Raw genomic sequence first — 19,307 nt, forward strand, 5'->3', positions numbered from 1 at the left:
ATTTGCCAGCATGTTATGGCTGATCTTCAGTGAAAGAAGTCTTAGCCTGCACTATCTCAAATTATGCATCCAGACAGAGGAGGTGATGGTAGTTCCTTCTATTCACTGCTCACATTGCATCTAGAGTGTTGCGTCAGTTCTGGAAGCTATGCTTTCAGAGGAGTATTGCCAAGGAATTGTCGATGGAAGAGAGTTAAAGTTCAGATGCAGAGTGACCTCACAGAACACCACTGCTACCTCAAGTGTCTTGCATGTGAGAGGGTTAGGTGGGATCACTGTGGGGAAGATCAGTTTTGTCTCTGGAATAACTTTCTAAAGAATCACAGCTGTCACAGAATAGATTGGGCTGCCTGCCATTCAAGGTAAGGAGCTACTGACTGTGGGATGTTCACGGGGAAAACTGTCTGATCTTATGTCAGAAATAATTTAAAAGAATTTTGGGTTGGATAGGATTTGGATAGAATTGGTCAGTTTTGTTTTAACTCTTCTCTTTACCTCTTAACTGTCAAACTTCACAATTAAAGTATACTTAGATGTTCAGTAAAGTGCTAAATTGGTAAACCAACAAATATGTGTGGAGTCCCATGCTGAGCAGTTTGTGGGGGTGTGAGAAGTGTTAGGGATGCCACTGCGGGGTGCTTACTGGTTAGCTGGAGAGTCAGGAATGCTTTCCCTAAGGGGTAAATAACACATACAGTGCGGACTAGGCGCCCCATGGGTGGTATGAAGACTCTGCACCGTAAGAATGAAAAGAGATTAAGCTTCTTGGGGACTGGCACAATCCCTGGATTGTGGTGAGAATTCAGGGCATCAGACATGTGAGCCACAGGGAGGAGTAAGGATGCTAAGAGTGTTCTGGGGGTACTGGATGATCAGTATGCCTGGTGGCGGATATCTGTGGGCAAGTGTTATTAGGGAAACAGCAGTGGGAATTACCAAAGGGGAGAGAACGTGAAACCCAGAGGAGAAAAACTAGAGTTTTAGTGCTGAATTCAGGTGATGATCATAAAATCATTGATGATTTTATCTGGAAGGGGTCTTGGAGATCACGATGTAGCCAACACGTTTATAGATGAGGAGCCTCGGACCAAAATGTTAGGAATTATCCAAAATGACACCTACTTAGTGGCAGCGCTGGGAGACCCCTTTGCCTGTTCTCTTTCTACTATTTTAGACTGTCACCAGGAAGGAATATTAGAACTTTGAACTATATTGTGTCCTCCAATCCTCTTCCTCTCTAGGATTAGTATTTGCCAGGGTCTTCTCTCGATGCCTGGTATCATCAGAGGCAAGCCTCTTCGTTCCGTTGCAGCCTTGATCTTGCCTGGTTTACAAAAGGACTTTGATAAGGCACGTATATTCAAAGCCCAGTTCCTACTTTGGCCCCACCCTTCCCTGTTTTTTAAAAAAAAGAGGATGAAGATAATCTAGATTTCATCTTTATTATGATTTTTTAAGTCATAGAAGCAGGTTTTTTTTTCTAAGAGAATTTATAGAGTAGAAAGATTCAAATAACTGTTGTCTAAAAGGGACTATTGGTCCACACCTTCTGTTTCTAGAGTCTGTTTTAGAAATGGTCAGAAATATAGATCAACGTTTATATATCACAATTGTTTTCCAGTGTTTTTTAAAAGAATTATAGCAAAAAATGTAAAGCAACCTGTATGTCGCAAAGGAAAATAATGATACAAATTGTTATAGACGTGAAGTAATATAGAATAAATGTTAGGAATATGTTCATAATTCAATGGTGAGTGAATAAACCGGGATTACTGTGTATCGATATACCCCCAAGACCTTGAAATGCCCACACTGGATTTCCAGTATTGTATACAATTCCCCTCGTTAATCATCCACTTGACCATGGGAAGGGAGCCGTGGGTCTGGCTGAGGTGGAGAGGTTGGGGAACTGCTCTCACACTCTAGCTTCCTGGATGGGTTCCTCAAAATAAGTCACCACCTGTCAGTGGGCTTTTGGAGTCACTGGAACAGAGTTAGAGCCATGAATTCCAGGAGTCTGATTCTAATTATGTTCTTTTTTTTTTTAAAGATTTTATTTATTTTTCCCCCCAAAGCCCCAGTGGATAGTTGTGTGTTGTAGCTGCACATCCTTCTAGTTGCTGTATGTGGGACTCGGCCTCAGGATGAACGGAGAAGTGGTGCCTCGATGCGCACCCGGGATCCGAACCCGGGCCACCAGCATCGCAGTGCGCGCACTTAGCCACCAAGCCACAGGGCCGGCCCCTCTAATTATGTTCTAATTAAAAACATTTTTTTCAGAGAAAGACATCACTAAAGTGATAAAATAGTTTTATTTGTAGGTTTATAAGTTTGATTTTAAGAACTTAATGTTCCAAATGTTCTACAATGAGAAAATATAGTTTTATATTCAGGAAAATTATTGTTAGTTTTCCCTTTTTCATTGAAGGAATAATGTTGAGCCTATGTATATGATCCACCATTTTATGCTGTGAAGAATAAAAATGAGACCGTTGGCAATACTTTAGGTTGTTTTTTTTTGTGAAGAATGAAAGGGAAAGTCAACACCACCAGCCCTCTGCCAAGTGTTAGGAGAGTGTGTTAACTCTAAAGTTGCTTTAAGTGAGAAATAGCGAGAGAGAAATGAAGCAAGGTGGAAAAAACAAACACTGGGAGAAACAGAAGTAAAAGTAGATAGAGTCCTATAGAAGAATTGGGAGAAACAGATATTTTCTTTGTCTAAATTGGGATTTTCCTGAAATTTAGTAGTTATAAAAAGGCTCATGTCCAGCTCATACTTTGGTACCATTCAAAAGCTAAGTGGCTTCTACTTTTCCTTTAGTAGAATAACATTAGTGTCACAGACATTGATATATCACTTTCTTACTTTAATCTACTAGAGAATGGGGGAAGTGGGGACCTATGGATTTGGTTACTAAGGAGGAAATGTATTAGTCAGACATTATTTTGCTGTCAGTAATGGAGACCTCAGAATCAATGGCTGAAACAAATTAGGTATTTAGTTTTCATGTAAAAATTTGTGGCAGGTAGTCCAGGGCCGATGTGTTGGTTTCATGATGTTATCATAGACTCCTACTTCAGCAATTTCTTCTGCCGTCCTCACGATGAGATCCTTACCCTTGTGCTCTTCTGGTAGCTGCTCAAGCTCATCATGTTTGAATGTCTGGTGGAGGGAAGCAGGAGGAAGGGCGAAGGGCACCAAGAACCTGTGCCTGCTGAGGCAGCCCCATCAAAGCTTTCTCCTGGAAGCCCTGCCCAGTGATGACTAGTATGTTTCATTGGCCAGAACCATGTACTATGACTAGCTTTAGCTGCAAGGGAAGCTGGAAATGCAGATTTTATCCAGCTACATTGTTCTTTGAATTAAATGGGGTTCTATCAGTAAAGAGGATGAAAATAGATACTTAGTACTTAGGCAATTTCTGTCATAAAAGTTTATTATAACACGCAGTGATTTTGAAATACTGTGTTATTCTGCAGTATAATCCACTTTTAGAGAGTTGAACGAGACCAAGGCTTAATAGTCTAGAAAATATGAATGCATTAGTAAAGATTGTTGTGTTTTTAATTTCCTATATATAAAAATAGCTTGTCGGGGTCTGAGTATAGCATTTTACTGTTTTATTGAATGTTGAGATATTGATCCTTTTTAAAGGAGAACAGGGCTTCACATGGTTCAAGTTCCCTTTAGGATTTTCTGCAAGGGCCACATGTAGATATGTAAATAAAGTTAACAATTCTGTTATTATTTCTGTGATTTATTTATTTCCCCCCCAAAGCCCCAGTAGATAGTTGTGTGTCATAGATGCACATCCTTCTAGTTGCTGTATGTGGGACTCAGCATGGCCGGAGAAGCGGTGTGTCGGTGCACGCCCAGGATCCGAACCTGGGCCGCCAGCAGCGGAGCGCGCGCACTTAACCACTAAGCCACCAGGCTGGCCCAGATTTGTTTTTTCTAATAGGCATGTCTACGAGTAGATCTGTGAGTCCTTCTATTGGCCTAAGCCAGTATTTCCAAGTCATCTTCTTGGCAGGTAGTCCTTTAAGAAAACAGAAAGCGAAAAACATAATCACCAAATTACTAACTTTCCTTTCTCGTCGTTGGGGGATAGAGGGAAGTTTTTCCCTCCTTGATTACATAAAGGTGTGTAGTTCAGAGCTGACTTTCTGGCTTACTGTTTGGCCCCGTGGCTTCAGATGCCGTAGAGCCAGTGTAGGTTAGAGTTCTTTATTCCCGCCCTTGACTCCCAGCTCCACAGTTTTGAGCTGTGAGATCTTGGGCGCGTTATCTGACTTCTCTTTGCTGCAGTTCCCTCATCTTCAAAGTGGCATTGATAGTAGATAATACCAGTGTCTACCTCAGAGGATAAAATGAGAGGACATAAATAAAACACCTAGTTCAGGGCCTGCTCCGTAGTGTGTGCTGAACAAATGTTAGCTGTTGCTGATGGCAGTATTAAAGCAAACTAGACAAAAATCCTGAGGCTGCAATGAGATATTCAGTAGTTGATTCCGACCAAGAGAACTGGGAAGAATTCTGTTCTGCGTAAATTGTCATTTACATATGAGTCCAACCTGCAACCCAGCAGTTGATACTTGCTACCATCTGTCAAAGCCTGTCAGAACCATGAAAGATGTTTGTTTAGGGGTTACTGCTTAAGAAAATGCCCCTGCTGTTTTCAAGAAATATACCATCATCTTCTTGTTAGTAAGACAAGTTGCTGGGACAGAAATGGTGCCATGGGATGTGACACAGGAGATATTTTCTTTGTCATGATTTTTTCTTTATCATATTTTTGGAATGTAATATCTGATTATATATGTGCAATGTATTGAAGTTTTAAACTGTAAGGATACATTGAATACCCCAAACCCACCATGCAGTGCAACTGCTAGGATGTTAGCACTACTGCTCTTTCTACAGTCCTTCCCTGCTACCCCGTCCCATCACCCAGGGGTGGCCTGAATATTGTGTTTGATTTCTTGCCTTTTAGAAAATAGTTTTGTCACATGCACATATATTTTTAAACAATATATCTAGTTTGGCTTATTTTGACCTTATTAAAAATAGTATCACTTTATGTAGTCTTCTGGGACTTTGATTTTTTTCACCCAACAATGGGTTTCCCCGGTTTATCCATGTTATTGTGTGAGCCATTGTTCAGTCATTTTCATTGCTGTATAATATTTCATTTTGTACATATACATTTTATTTTTGATCATCCTGCCAGGGGACATTTTCTTTTTCTCTTTCTTTTTTATTTTTTTTTATTTTTATTTTTTTACCATGGATAGTTTTTTTTTTTCTTTTTTTTAATAATTTTATTTATTTATTTATTTTCCCCCAAAGCCCCAGTAGTTTCTCTTTCTTTTTTAAAAATAAATATTTCTCCTATGAACATATTCCTGTACATGGTTCCTGCTGCACGTGTGTAAAAGTTTTTCTAAAAGCATTTACTTGGGAGTGGAGTTGTGGCCTTATAGAGTGTTCAACTTTACCAGATACTGTTGAATGTTTTCCGAAGGGTTTATACCAATTTATGCTCCTACAGCAGTGTATAATCATTTTTAAGACAGCTTTATCGAGGGATGATTTACATACCACAGAATTCACCCATTTTAAGTGTATAATTCAATGATTTTTGTGTAACTATCCCCACCAATCTAGTCTTCGAACATTTCCATCACATCCAAAAGCTTTCTCGTTTGTGCTTACATATAGGGTTGTAAGCACTTAGTATTGTGCACTTATTACTTAGTGTCAATCTTGTGACTGTAAAATATCTTGTGTGTGAATTTGCATTTCTCTGATTACAAATGATGTAGAACATCTTTTCATGTCTTTGTTGGCCATTCATGTTTCCTCTTTTGTGAAATGTCTTCAGCCTATTTTTCTATTAGATTGTTTAACTTTTTTATGTTATTTGGAATTCTTTATGTATTCTGGATACCAAAACTATGCCAGTTATATATATATATATTTTTTAAAAGATTTTATTTATTTATTTATTTTTCCCCCCAAAGCCCCAGTAGATAGTTGTATGTCATAGCTGCACATCCTTCTAGTTGCTGTATGTGGGACTCGGCCTCAGCATGGCTGGAGAAGTGGTGCCTTGGTGTGCGCCCGGGATCCGAACCCGGGCCGCCAGCAGCGGAGCGCGCGTACTTAACCACTAAGCCACGGGGCCGGCCCAAAATGTGTTCTCTAGTTCTCCTCCTTTTTTTTTATTTCCCCCCCAAAGCCCCAGTAGATAGTTGTATGTCATAGCTGCACATCCTTGCTATATGTGGGACGCGGCCTCAGCATGGCCAGAGAAGCGGTGCGTCAGTGCGCGCCCGGGATCTGAACCTGGGCCGCCAGCAGCAGAGTGTGCGCACTTAACCGCTAAGCCATGGCGCCGCCTCCAGTTATATTTTTTGAATTACTTGCTGCAGTTTTGGCTTGTTCTTTTCACTTTTTTGTTTTTTTTAATTTTCAGTGTCTTGTTTTGGTGTGACGACAGATCAGTTTTAATTCTAGCGCCTGAAGCTATACAAGGGTACATTTTATAAACTTCATGGGACTGTTGGATGCATTCAGTAAAGTGACAACTGTGCAATACGACTTAGTATCTCAAAATCAGGAACATACTTTTAAATTGTTTAGATCCCGTCCATAGAATTAAAAACAAAATCACAAGCCATCCACAGTTATGCTAATTGTCAGTTAAATGCTTTACACTTAATACTTGATCTAACAGTCAATGTCTAGTAGGGGATATTGAAAGTGGTTTCAGATTCTCATCCTGTTCTAGTCTGTTGGGAAGGGTTCTTGAGTAGGCATGTGGCCAAAGGTGGGTACCACCAGGACTAGAGCAGCAAGTAAAATTTTACCACAGTTTCTGTAGTTTTCACTTTTTTTTTTGTCAGTTAGAAGTGAACAGCGAGAGTTAGATACTTATCTTTACATATATACAAGGTGTGCTGTGAAAGCATATCTGTTAACAAACACATAGAAATACCTGGTAACTAGTTTGATAAGAAAATAATGTGCAAAGGTATATAGCAAGAACATTAATCATCTCTGACCCTGGAAAGATCAATTCTATATTTTATATTACATCAAACAAAACAATTTTAGTTTTTTTGAATCTCTTATCCAGAAATACTTGAAATGGAAGACAGACAGAAATTATTTATTTTTACCCTCACCTTGACTATGAAAAGAATTAGATTAAAAAACCAAGAACTATTGGAACACCTAAGTCCAGAATGAGCCCAAATATTTGGCCACATGGAATCTTATCATCTTCAAGAGTAGGAGTGATAATGAGGGCTTTATAAGCAGTTTTTAGTCTATAAGTACATAGGCATTTTAGTATTTTGACCACTGGAAAACAAAAGCTGTAGCATCAGTAAAGGTCTGAGATGTCTCAGATTTGTAAGTTGTAGTCACTGTATTTAAGGTTAACTAAAGTTGACATCAAAATTGTTAAAGATAGGCTTATTTACAGTGTCTCTCAATAAACAAAGATTTTAATTTTAATTTAGTTGATTTTATCAGTCTTCTCTCATTAATTTTGTCTCCTTTTTGTATTTTTATTTCTCCTGGGAGTCTGATTACATGAACCTTAGATACACTTATTCTATCAATTTACCTTTCAGATTTTTCATCTCGTACTGCACTGTGTATTAATGTCTTAAATTTTATCTTCTGGTTAATGACTTCTCTTGTTTAACCCTTTCATTGAGTTTTTAGTTTAACAATGATATATTTCACCTAGAAGCCCTCCCCTCCCCCCAGATCTGACTGGTCATTCCAAATAGTTTTACTTGCTTGTCTTGTGATTCCAGTTTTTATTTCTTTAAACATTTCATTTTTTTTTGTTGTTGTTGTTGAGGAAGATTAGCCCTAAGCTAACATCTGTTGCCAATCCTCCTCTTTTTGCTGAGGAAGATTGGCCCTGGGCTAACGTCTGTACCCATCTTCCTCTACTTTATATGTATGCCTGCCACAGCATGGCTTGATAAGTGGTTTGTAGGTCTGCGCCTGGGATCCAAACCCAGGAACCCCGGGCTGCCAAAGCGGAGTGCACGAAATAACCACTATGCCACCGGGCCGACCCTAAACATTTCATTTTTTTTTTAATGTCTCTCTAATAATTGTGATATCAACAATCTTTGGGGTGGGGGAGGGTTCTAATGTTTGTCAGTTGTTTTTGCTGATTTTCTCCAGTATTGGCTTGCCTCCCTTTATGTGTGGCGATCTTTGGTTGTATGCTTTGCCTTGGTCTTTTAAGTTTTTTTTTTTTTTTTTTTTTTTGGTGAGGAAGATCGGCCCTGAGCTAACATCTGCCAATCCTCCTCTTTTTGGTGAGGAAGACCGGCCCTGGGCTAACATCCATGCCCATCTTCCTCCACTTTATATGGGACGCTGCCACAGCATGGCTTGCCAAGCAGTGCGTCGGTGTGTGCCCAGGATCTGAACCGGCGAACCCTGGGCCGCTGCAGCGCAACGTGCGCACTTAACCGCTTGCGCCACCGGGCCGGCCCCTGCCTTGGTCTTAAATTGTGGAAAATTTATAGGTCTCTATGGAGGATGCTTTTTCTCCTAAGAGGACTCGGTTTGCTTCTGCTGGGAACCAGGGATACTGTTAACCTCAAACCCTCAGTTGTCCAGACTCAAGGCAGGAGTCCCAACCTCTCTGCAGTCTTTCATTTGACTGGACATTTCCCCTTTTTTCTTCTCTGCCCTACTTCTTTTTATACTCAGGTTTACCTTTTAAAGGTAACAGTCTTTTTATATCGTCCTTTTGTTGCAAAATATTTTTGTTTCTTTTAAAACTTGCTCTGCAGCAGTTATTGTCTAGATTTTTAGAAAGAAAAGAAAGCACTGCTGTAAAATTGTAGGTATTTTGGTATATAAAAATGCAAAAAGGAAAAGAAGCCTGTTTTAAAAGTAAAAAGTTTAGAGAATGTGAGATATTTTCATGGAAAAGAAGAAGCAAAAAGAGCTGTCATGTCACACATTGTAATTAACTTTGCAGCCCAATGAATTTCACATGAGTCTAATTTTATTCTTACTGTGCAAAGATCCTAAGGAAATCCTCAGTCTATTTTAAAATGTGAACCAGAGCTTTCCTTTTAGTTATTGAAAGGTACAATTTTCACACATTACTGTGTGAAATGGATTGAATTTTGAAGTCTTTAAAGAAATAACCAAGTTTTATTTCTCTTTTTCCATGTGCATTACCTTTGAAACTTCAAGGGCTTGTTACAGCCATATGAACTAGTGGCAGTCATTTACATTAGCCTAGCTTTAAGTTACCAACAAATTAGTGGAGATTGGGTGGATGGTCTTTTGTTTGGATCACAGGACTCTGGTAGGTGTTGGCTGGGCTGTGATAAGGGTCATAGAAAGCGATGGTCAGAGCCAAATGAGGAAAAGCACAATCTTTTAAAAAATACTTAAAAATTAGTGTTTGTATTTAATTAGTTTAAGTAAAAATGCTTAAAAAAATTAAAAAATACTGCTCAGTGATGTGCTAATGAGAAACACCATGTCACAATGCTGAGTTATAAAAATGGGACCAGCACCAGTATTCATGTACACAGAATTATGGTTTGCAAGACAGACAATATATTTACTGCTGAGGAGGCTGACTGCTCTCTTCTAATTTTCCAACAAGGAGGCCTGTGTGATTACTGAGCACCTTACCTCCATCTGTAAAATGAGGGTGTTTTGCTTTTGTTTCCTAGCATGGGGCTTATCTCAGTGCTTTTGAGATCCCTGCATTAATAAAATGATTACTGAGTACCTGCAGAGTTTCAAGACTTGGTACTAGGTTTTTGGTAGATGTCGGATATAAAGAAAATGTTACTTTTCTTTTTTTCAAAGCTTATTTACTAATTTTTAAAAGATATTTTGGCATGCATTGCCTTGCTTCTTCTCAGTACTCTGATGGGAGATGCTAATCATGTTATTACGTATAAGAGATGTCCCCAATCCCACAGTTGGTAGGCTTTGAGAAAGGCAATATAAACGGGTGCTAGCTTTGTCAGCTCTTGTGAAGACCAAGAGCACAACCTCCAGTTACAGCTTGGTGATCACATTTTTGTGGTAGAAGTACTGTAATTTGGTCTATCTGGGTACTCTTTTTGATGGCCTCATTTGTATCAGGGGTTGACCTGAAAACTTTAGACTCTTTAATAATTTCTTTCAGGATTTTCTCAGTCTTACAGCATCTAGGTGGTAGATCTTCTTTTTTTTTAATAATTGGATATTCTAATGAAATGATGTTTCCTCCTGTAAATTCTTGCATTTTAGAAGTTTTTGTTGGTCAGTGTGAGTCCAGCTTAGAGCTGGGCATGTGGCATTGAAACTCAGGAGAGAGATGGGGGCTCATGGCATTGTTTGGAAAGCAGCCACGTGGGGATAATATTGAAGGTGCTGAGGATGATGGAAGGAGATGGGGGAAAAGAAACATGTGGGTTGGATGTTGACATCGTTGATGTCATGTGTGTCATGTCATAGAGTGATGGCAGTGAAGATGCGGAAAGCCCCGAGAGAGAGTGACAGGTTAGTGGCTTAGAACTAATTTTGGAGAACAGGGACCATACAGACTCTTCCTCTTCTACTGTATGAAAGGTACCATAAAAATAAATTGACGTGCTCAATTAATCAGTTGTTTTTCTATGGCCAGCTAGGTTTTTGTGTAAAGCAAATGAGAAACAAGCCCCCGAAATACATAAAATAGAGTGAAGAAATTCTTGACTGCTTTGAGTCTTCATTTGAAAGTGTTTCGTTGGTCACTCAAGGCATTTTTGCATGCTCAGTGTTGATATTGTAGTAATTTCTTATATTTACAGGCAAGTGATTTTAGCTATTATACTTTGTGGACCAAGCAGAATGTATTGTCAGGTTGACTTGGGTGCAGAGCAGCTCACAGAATTGTTACTATGGATTTGGCAGATGCGCATGGCGTGGCTAAACTCTTGCACAGCTTTCTTCAACGTCCTTGTCACTGTTATCCTGGCTACTGCTTCACAGAGGCTTCTCCAAAGAAGTCACATAGCTTTGTCCAGGACTGTTTTACTTAAACCTGTGTGCTAGATCCCCCTTATTCTGCAGTTGGTTATTCAGTTTTCGCAATTACTCAGGCTTTGCATTTTCCCATTTTACTTTGTGTCTCTCTGTTCATTTGTGTATTGGATTTCTACACAGTGGTGGAGTGGGGGAAATGTGTATTAGAGAGTGAATTCCTGTCAGGCCGCTTGCACAATGTCACTCTAGTCACTGGACACATTTATGGAGTACCTGACATGGTTATTTAATCTTGGGCAATTATATGATTAGTTTTTTAAAAACTCAACAGTTTTCTCTCCCCCCAGCTCACAATCACTAACTTTGGATATACAGCCTATCTCCATAATTCCTTCCTCCTTTATCCCTTTTAAATTAATGGCAATAAGTGTGAACTCTTTAATGCCTGCCACCTTTTGGCAAATGTGGCAACAGATATATTTTGTTTTATCCACATAGTTTTAAAAGTTAGTTAATGTCACATAAAATTTGTATTTTGGGCTTCACTTAAAAGATCAGAATTTCTGGCAGCATTCGCAGTGACAGCAGTGGACAGGAGCTGAGTAATGGCTGCCCCCGTTAGACAGGATAGTAGGTGGTCTCCAGATGGGCTCCAACCCCCCCCCCCCCTTAGACTTACGCCTGGCGCTTTCACTTGTTGATGTTAGCTGCCTGGCTCTTTGGGCACCTGAGTTTGTAACTCCTGCTTTATCACTCAGCTCTTCACTTCCTGCTCTGCCCTTTGGAACATGCTGCTGACAGCCCTCTTTGAGGTGTGGTAGGCTCTGAACCCCAGGGGATATCACTCAAAGAGGTTCTGAAACCACCTCCTACCGTTTTAAAAGAGAAACTTAGAAAAAAATTTTTTTGAAATATTTTCATATGTATTTTGCAATCTTGTCTTTACGAGTGTCCCATGTGGTAGGCAAGTCTGGGTTTGTGTACTCTTGGGAAGCCTTAGGCCCCTACTTCTGCTGGCAAGGGTGAATTTTTTGAAAATAGTTCCAGTGAGAGACTGAACCTTTACTGTGGCCGTTTCAAGGTGGCCACAGTCCTGTCATGGCCCACTTGGCAGACTTGAACCCTGGTCACTGCTTTGCTGTGAATGACTATTGAGAAACCATCAGATCCTATAACTCTGGTGAGTGGCGGAACCAGTATTTGATTAGAGAGCTTTCGAGTCTCGTACAGCATGCTGCTTTTCTGATATCATGTCGTTCTTTGAGATAGAAATTCTTCATTCCATTTTGCTATTTGTTGGGTGAGGGTAGAAAAAGAGTATGTGTGTTAACCATGATTTTCAGAAGTTTACTAATTTGTCTTTTGTCTTAGAAGAACCTTTTTGTAGTTTTTGATGGACGTGCCCTCATTTTATGTACGTACTTTTTTTAAAAAAAGCCCATTCTTTGCTTATCAGTACATTTGATAGTTTTAAAAGTTTGATCCTGTCTTCCCTCTTTTCTTCTTAGTTTTAATCTTTTAGTGTATCTTCATTTAGAAATATCTTTTTTGGGATGTTTTAATTGCTTTTATTTTATATTACCTCTGTGTGTTTTTAGGTGACACAATCAAATTACATGTGTGTATCATGACAATAGGTGTGACCATATTCCAGTCGCCTCTTCACCCACCCTGGGTTCTGAAATGCCATCTCTGCCGAGGTCCAAATTATCTTCACTTTCACTACTGAGTTACATTTGGGTTGAGGCATTTAGGGAACTGTCTACTGTAATGTTTCCCCTAATGTGCTGTCCCAGTCCCACACAGTACTGTTTTACAACATGTTAATGTATTATATAAACAAAATTCTATGGTCAAATAATATATGGGAAATGTGGAGTTAAGCAAAGCTGAACAGGCTTCCTTATAGTAGGGCCTCTCAGAACCTTCGGAGTGTCTGTCGGCACTGTGACTCTCTAAGAGGAGAAAAGGAGGCCACGGTTTTTTGATTACAGCTTCTGGGTAGGAATAATGTTCCATTGGAAATATTTTGGGAAAAATTAGTTTACTATGATTTTTGCATTATTTCTCTGTGTTAGTTGGGATTGGCTCATCATTGCTGAGGTTTCTAAGGTGGGGGATTGCTGCCCTATCATCCTTCAGCCTCACAGTGACTGAGCGCGGTCATGGTAGCAGGAGTCCCGGATGCTCACAGTCCTGAGAAGATGGTGCTCATTGGCCTGGATATGGCCCAGTGCACAAGAGCTGTGAACTCAAACTTGGACAGTCTCTCTGTGTAGGTTTGTCGATGCATCGTTCATGCTCTGATGCCAGTTTGAGGCACTTACTCCCTCTATGAAGTCCAAAGCCTGGTCCTCAAACAGCTCCTGCCTCTGGTTATGGTAATGAAGATTTAAGAGTTCTTTGAAACTGCCATCTGATTCCTGGTAGGTGGAAGATACAGAGATTGGAAGGAAAGATCCTTGATAAACTTCTCATTTACATGCTGTGCATGAATCGTGATCCAATGGTGAATTATTTCAAAAAACCAGACAGACACAGGGTAGATAGACAAATGGAGCAGGACAGGCCTAGATTGCCTGCTGGGTGATTGTGGTGAAGGGAGGGGGACCCAGGAGGAAACCTGCCGAGTGGAGGTTAGGTGAGTTACAGATATTGCTGAAGCACCCGCTGGACACTGTGTGGAAGAGCTTTGTTTGGGGGGACGGAATCTGGGAAGAGGTGTTTATCCATGAACTGGGGCTGGTGTGCAGACTTTCTGCTGAGACTCATATTCAAAGCTTTGAGCTTTGAATGGTTTGGCACATTCCAACCTGTCATTATGTTTGTAGCTGGGGTCTTCCTAGAGACTGCTCTTACTCTAAATCAGTTCTCTCACCAACCCCGAGGTGAAGCGGCTTTTACTATAAGCTCTGCCAGCGTTCATGTAGGGCGGCTGAACCCATGCGTGGGAAGAATGCTGCTGCTTTATTGTGTTGGCCTGTCCTAAATTTTTGCTCCTTTGATCTTTGTTGACAATTGATGCCAAGAGTAGAGGATGGTATGTTGTATTTTAAAATGATCAAAATGGGAAGCATAGAGTTTATAAGTTGAAGGCCCGGGAGTCAGATAGGTTTGGGCTTATCTTTGCCACCTACTACTAGCTAGGAGCATTGGTTTTTCCATTGGTTCATTTGGGTGTAACGTTACCCGTTTTACAGCATTGTGTTAAGTAGGTGTAACGTGTATGTATGTGTAGTATGACCAGGTAGAGTATGGTATAACACTTCTCCTAAATATCAGAGTAGGTTCGCTCCTTATCTGAATCTGTCAGGGAGACTTGGTGCTCTTCAGTGTTGAGTAGAGCCTGTCCTTGGAGGCAGTTAGCCAGTTCAGTCAATAGTAGAAAAGAGAAATTGGAGAAGGAATTTTGAAGTAGTAAGATTTATTCTCAGCCTCTGCTATAGCAGTTATTCTTAATATTTTTACAACCTCTTTAATTGAAATTACATGACTTTTTATTTTAGCAAAAGAAATTAAGTTTCAGCTCCATGGCCACCTTGACCTTGTACGGATACAATAACATAGCTGCATACATGTTATTTGCCTATTAATGGAGAGAACCAGTAGTGAATTTCATAGGACTTTATTATTACTTATCACATATTCTACTGTTTTTTTTTTGAGGAGGCTTCCCAGTAAGATTTACTAGAGAATAGTGGAGACATTTATTTCATCAGTTCTAAGAAATAATTCTATTTTCTAAGAGTTTTGTGTCCCTTAGCCTATTCAGTTCTCCGAGCAACTCTGGGACGGTGCCATAGCCCTCATGTTTTCATGAGGAAAGACTGGAAGCTCAGAAAATCTCGGTAATTTTTGCCGTGGTCAATGGCACAGCTGGGACTATAATCTGGGTCTTCTGCCAGTGCGTTTTCTTCTCTACCCTCATCCCCTTATACCTACAGATCTAGGGATGTCAAGGGATTCAGCCTCAGTTATTTCTGAAAGATAATGTCAGTCAGAAATAAAGATAAGACTTCTCTAAATGTAGGAATTTCGGAGGAATAGTTTGTTCCTAAATTCGCAAGTTCTTTCGGTTTAAAAATGATTCCTATAATATGGCGCTCACTTATTACTTCAGATTCATTACCTCAGTAATGACTTTTTAATAGGACTCTATTATTAGAGTGATTGGACTGAAGTCTGATTGGACCAGAGTTAAGATATTGCATCACTATAAATAGAGTGAGATAAAATATTTTACATAATTTGATTGAACTTTTATGAGGTCTCATAAGTTGGAACCTAGGATCTTCTCTGAAAGGGTACTTACTTTGATCAATTTCAAAATAGCAGACTTCCCGCTGTGGGGTTTAAGTTGTAGTTAGAGTGGCTACTTAGGGGAATTTGAGAATTAAATTATTTCCCTTGGCGCTTTTAATTATGGTACCTGAGGCAGAGCTTCATTAGCGGCTCCATCAATAATTTTCCTAACCCAAAAGTCTGAGAAAGTAGGATTAGTACACTGATTAGGGAATCATCTAAAGGTGAAAATGAAAATAGAACAACCCTGAAAGTTTTTAGGGTGAAATAGAAATATTAGACATGGTTGTCTGTGAGCCGTTGGCATAGTTATTAGGGAGGGCCTTATCGGTATACGGAAGTGGATTTAATGTTCCTCTTTAATAGCACACGCACGAAGAGGTTGAAATGGATTTAAAGACATTGCAGTTTCCTCATGATTGCATAGAAGTGGGCCCAATCTCTGACATTTAGAGTTTGATTATGAGAAACGTATATGGGAAAAATATATAGTTTGTAAAAATTTTAAGCAGTTGTGAATTATAGTGAATTAATGATTGATTGATAAGTTCTAATAAAACCAGAATCTTTTCCTATCACCTTAACTCATACAGCGACTCGAACCTTTTCTCTCTCTCTGTCATCACTCGCCATGTTGGGATACTATTAGAAAACTACATTATTCCAGCAATTTTACCAGAGTTTGGATAAGTATTTTTAGCAGTTATTCTATGTTTAAAATTTCCCATCAACATAAAAGGCTAATATTTGGTTGAAGAAGCATTGTGCTTTTGCACAATGATCTGTGGCTTAGAGTAGTGCTAAGAGTTTTTCCAATCATTAGAGTTGAAATTTTTAGGAAATCATGTATCACATGCTAAAATTGAAATGGATGGGGATGAGAGAGGGATGACAGATGATATATTTTGCTGGTGGTATCTGAGATGATGTCTGGTGTTGAATATGACTTCTAAACTAATGTGCAAATAAACCAAAAAACAAAAAACTCCTGAAGCAAAAAGTTGTGCCAAAGATGGAAAGCACACTCCAGATCATATGCTTTGGCTTGATGATTGTTTGCTAACAGCGAGTGGGGAGTAGGGCCTTAGATTACATTCCCATTGGGAATCAGGGAGTTATTTGGTATAATTTTATACTAATATTTATATAGAATCACATTATGCTGGTAGTAATCTTGGATAATTAATAATGGACATATAAATATATATGTGTGTCTCTTGAATAATGATTGCTTTGTTTTTCATTTCTAAGTGAATTAAAATATACAGTCTAATAATTTTGGCAGATGATGGTTTGATTAGTAAATGTTATCTTTATTAGTTTATTAATGTTTGATTTTTTTTCTCTCTCTCTCCTGGTTCCAGGGTGTGGATGAATGGAACATAGCTCGCCTAAATACGGTCTTGGATGTGGTTGAGGAAGAGTGCGGTATTTCTATTGAGGGTGTAAACACCCCTTATCTCTATTTTGGCATGTGGAAAACCACATTCGCATGGCACACCGAGGATATGGACCTCTACAGCATTAATTATCTCCACTTTGGAGAGCCCAAGTCTTGGCAAGTTACATGTTTAATATTCGTTTGCTTTGGAGTTTTGAAATTCGGGCAATAGGATCCTGTTGAAGAGGATTTTTTTCTTTTGTCTTGTGGATTCAGATTTATATGAGCTGTAAGAACGTTTTTCACTATATTAATTGTCTTCTAGTCTGCCCAGGGTTTTGCTCAAAACCATAAAGCTAGTGGTGACTGGTATATCTAAAGTTGCCTGCAGACCCTTCTGTAGGCCATGAATAGGTATTTTAGTCTCTAAGAATTCATTAGGCATCTTTACTTCTCTGGGCATTTGTTGGAACATAGGCAGGAGGTAGTTAGGAGTGAAAGTTGACTTCCTGGATGTAGGGTAACAAGTAATCTTAATGATCTGGTCCAGCCTCCTCTAAATAAATGACAAGTTCCATTTAGTATGTGGTGGCTAGAAGGAGAGGAGGGATGAATCAGGAGGCTCTTTGGATGATGGGCATGGGGAAAAGAATAAGTTAATGTTAATATGTGTTCTTAACTTGCAATTTCCTATGTTTGTGAGCCTCTTTCTCATCTCTCTGAGCAATGATTTTAAGATTTAATGCTCTATAAAATGCATCATATGGTACATTCACTACGCTTTATAATTATTAGTCTGTTGGTCACTGTGGTATCCTTTGTGGTCAGCCAGTTTTGTGTTTTGAACTTGTTTTCATGGGTTTTAGTCTTAGGAGAGTTTAAATATCAGTTCTGTTTTCTATAATACATGGACATGCAGGATGACATAGGCAGAAGCATGTGAAGCATCAGCATGACAACCCAGGAAATATCATGTTTCTGATGGTTGTAAACATGATAGGATGCTCTTCAGGTGCTTGTGCCAACCTGGTAGCTTTCTTGTGTCCAATTTAAAGAAAGGCCTCTTTCAAGTTCTGCTCAGGTGTTGAGATACAATGTATAATTTTTATCCCCATCTTGCCATTGAGGTTTTGTCATTTGGTAAAGTGTGAAGTTGTAAGCTTTCTCCAAAAAATTCAAATATAGTAAAAGTTCCTAATGATCAAAAATGACATTTAATTGGAAGGAAAATTTTAGATGGAAGTGCAAAGATTTTAGGACATAACAAGAGAAACCCAGGCAAGGAGGTTTGTGATCTAAAGAAGTTAATGGGACCTTGTTAAACCTATTTTAGAGGTGTTTTACTTGCACATTTCATTTGATAAATTCTTAGCATTCTGCTCTCTTAAGGGAATAAATCAAACTTAAACATTTTTAATAGGTGGTCTAGGACCTAGAGAGGCTATGTGACAGCATGGTGTGATGGGATTATTCATTACACAGGTGTTTACCGAGGGCCAGTTGTGAGCACACACTTTAGGCCCGGTGGGTCTCTGTTATATTTCTTCAGCACCACTATCAAGTCTGTTGGAATGTCATCCTTTAGTACTTTTGGGACTTAGCTTTGAGAGACTTGGAGAAATATTTTAAACAATGCATAGGCTCCTGGGCAGTTTCTCAGTTGCATAGTTATCTCCATGCTCTTTCTGATACTCACTTTCAGTGTGGATAAGATTAAATGAAATGGGTAAATTCAACATGTTGGTAAAATCTAGTGTATAGGTAACTATATACTATTTTTCCCTTAAGAAATCTGAAAAGCAAGCAGCAAAACTTTTCTGGAGATTATTAGATATTAATTAATGAGAATGCCTGGGACATTAATTTGAGTTTTTAGTATTAGAGGAGTTTAGTTAGATGAAATCTCTGCTTTCTTGTTAAGAAAGATGATTTTCCCCTCCCCCTGTCTTGGAGACAAGATTATGTTGTTTCCTAAAGATCACTCAGGGGAGAATATTCTGTTCAGGGATAGGACTGGTTCTAGAACCTCGTGTCATTGGGAAAGAGCACAACTGTTTATAAGTGAGAATAATTATGCCCGTTTCCAAAGTATTTCTTCCTCCCAGCAGGTATATTTTCTGTATGTAATTACTCTATTAATTATTAAGCATATAGACTCCATTAAATGCATTAAGGGTAGATTTATAATATCACTATTATCTTTAACCTTGACTATTGTTTGTAATGATGAAATAATAAAACATCGTAGTGAATTATGACAGCTAATCTCCATTCTATTTTATAAGATAACTACTGTAGGGAAAGAGTGATGTAAATGACTCCAAGGATATTTCCCAGTAGATTTATGAAAGATTATATTAGCTCAGTATAAAAAATTTTGAGGTAAACTCTATTATCATTAAAATTCATTTTAGTAATCATCATAATATATTTGAAGTGAGCTTTGACAGGTGGTAGAAGCGATACAAATTCATGTAAATACTGGGAGGTGGGCAGTGTGTGTTGCAGAGCCTAGACTCCAGGGACCAGCAGCCAGGGCTCGAGTCCTTCTTCTGCTACTAAGGTGTGTGGCTTTGGACAAATAACCATGCTTCTGTCGGC

At 39.1% G+C, this 19,307-nt stretch overlaps 1 protein-coding gene across 6 annotated transcripts in view; it reads left to right on the top strand.

The window, feature by feature from the left end:
• KDM4C (lysine demethylase 4C) overlaps positions 1-19,307 on the top strand; it is a 389,491-nt gene that overhangs the window by 77,469 nt on the left and 292,715 nt on the right. For 5 of the 6 annotated variants that reach the window (XM_087444566.1, XM_087444572.1, XM_087444571.1 and 2 more), the window contains exon 5: positions 16,690-16,883. The exons of the other annotated variant lie outside the window; for it this stretch is intronic. In XM_087444566.1, the coding sequence (XP_087300692.1) occupies positions 16,690-16,883 (194 nt within the window). The remainder of the gene's footprint in view (positions 1-16,689; positions 16,884-19,307) is intronic. 6 annotated transcript variants of the gene reach the window in all.

This window comes from Ceratotherium simum, chromosome 20 (genome assembly GCF_057802395.1).
Source record: "Ceratotherium simum simum isolate JZ-2026a chromosome 20, ASM5780239v1, whole genome shotgun sequence".
In the NCBI taxonomy this organism is placed as follows: domain Eukaryota; kingdom Metazoa; phylum Chordata; class Mammalia; order Perissodactyla; family Rhinocerotidae; genus Ceratotherium; species Ceratotherium simum.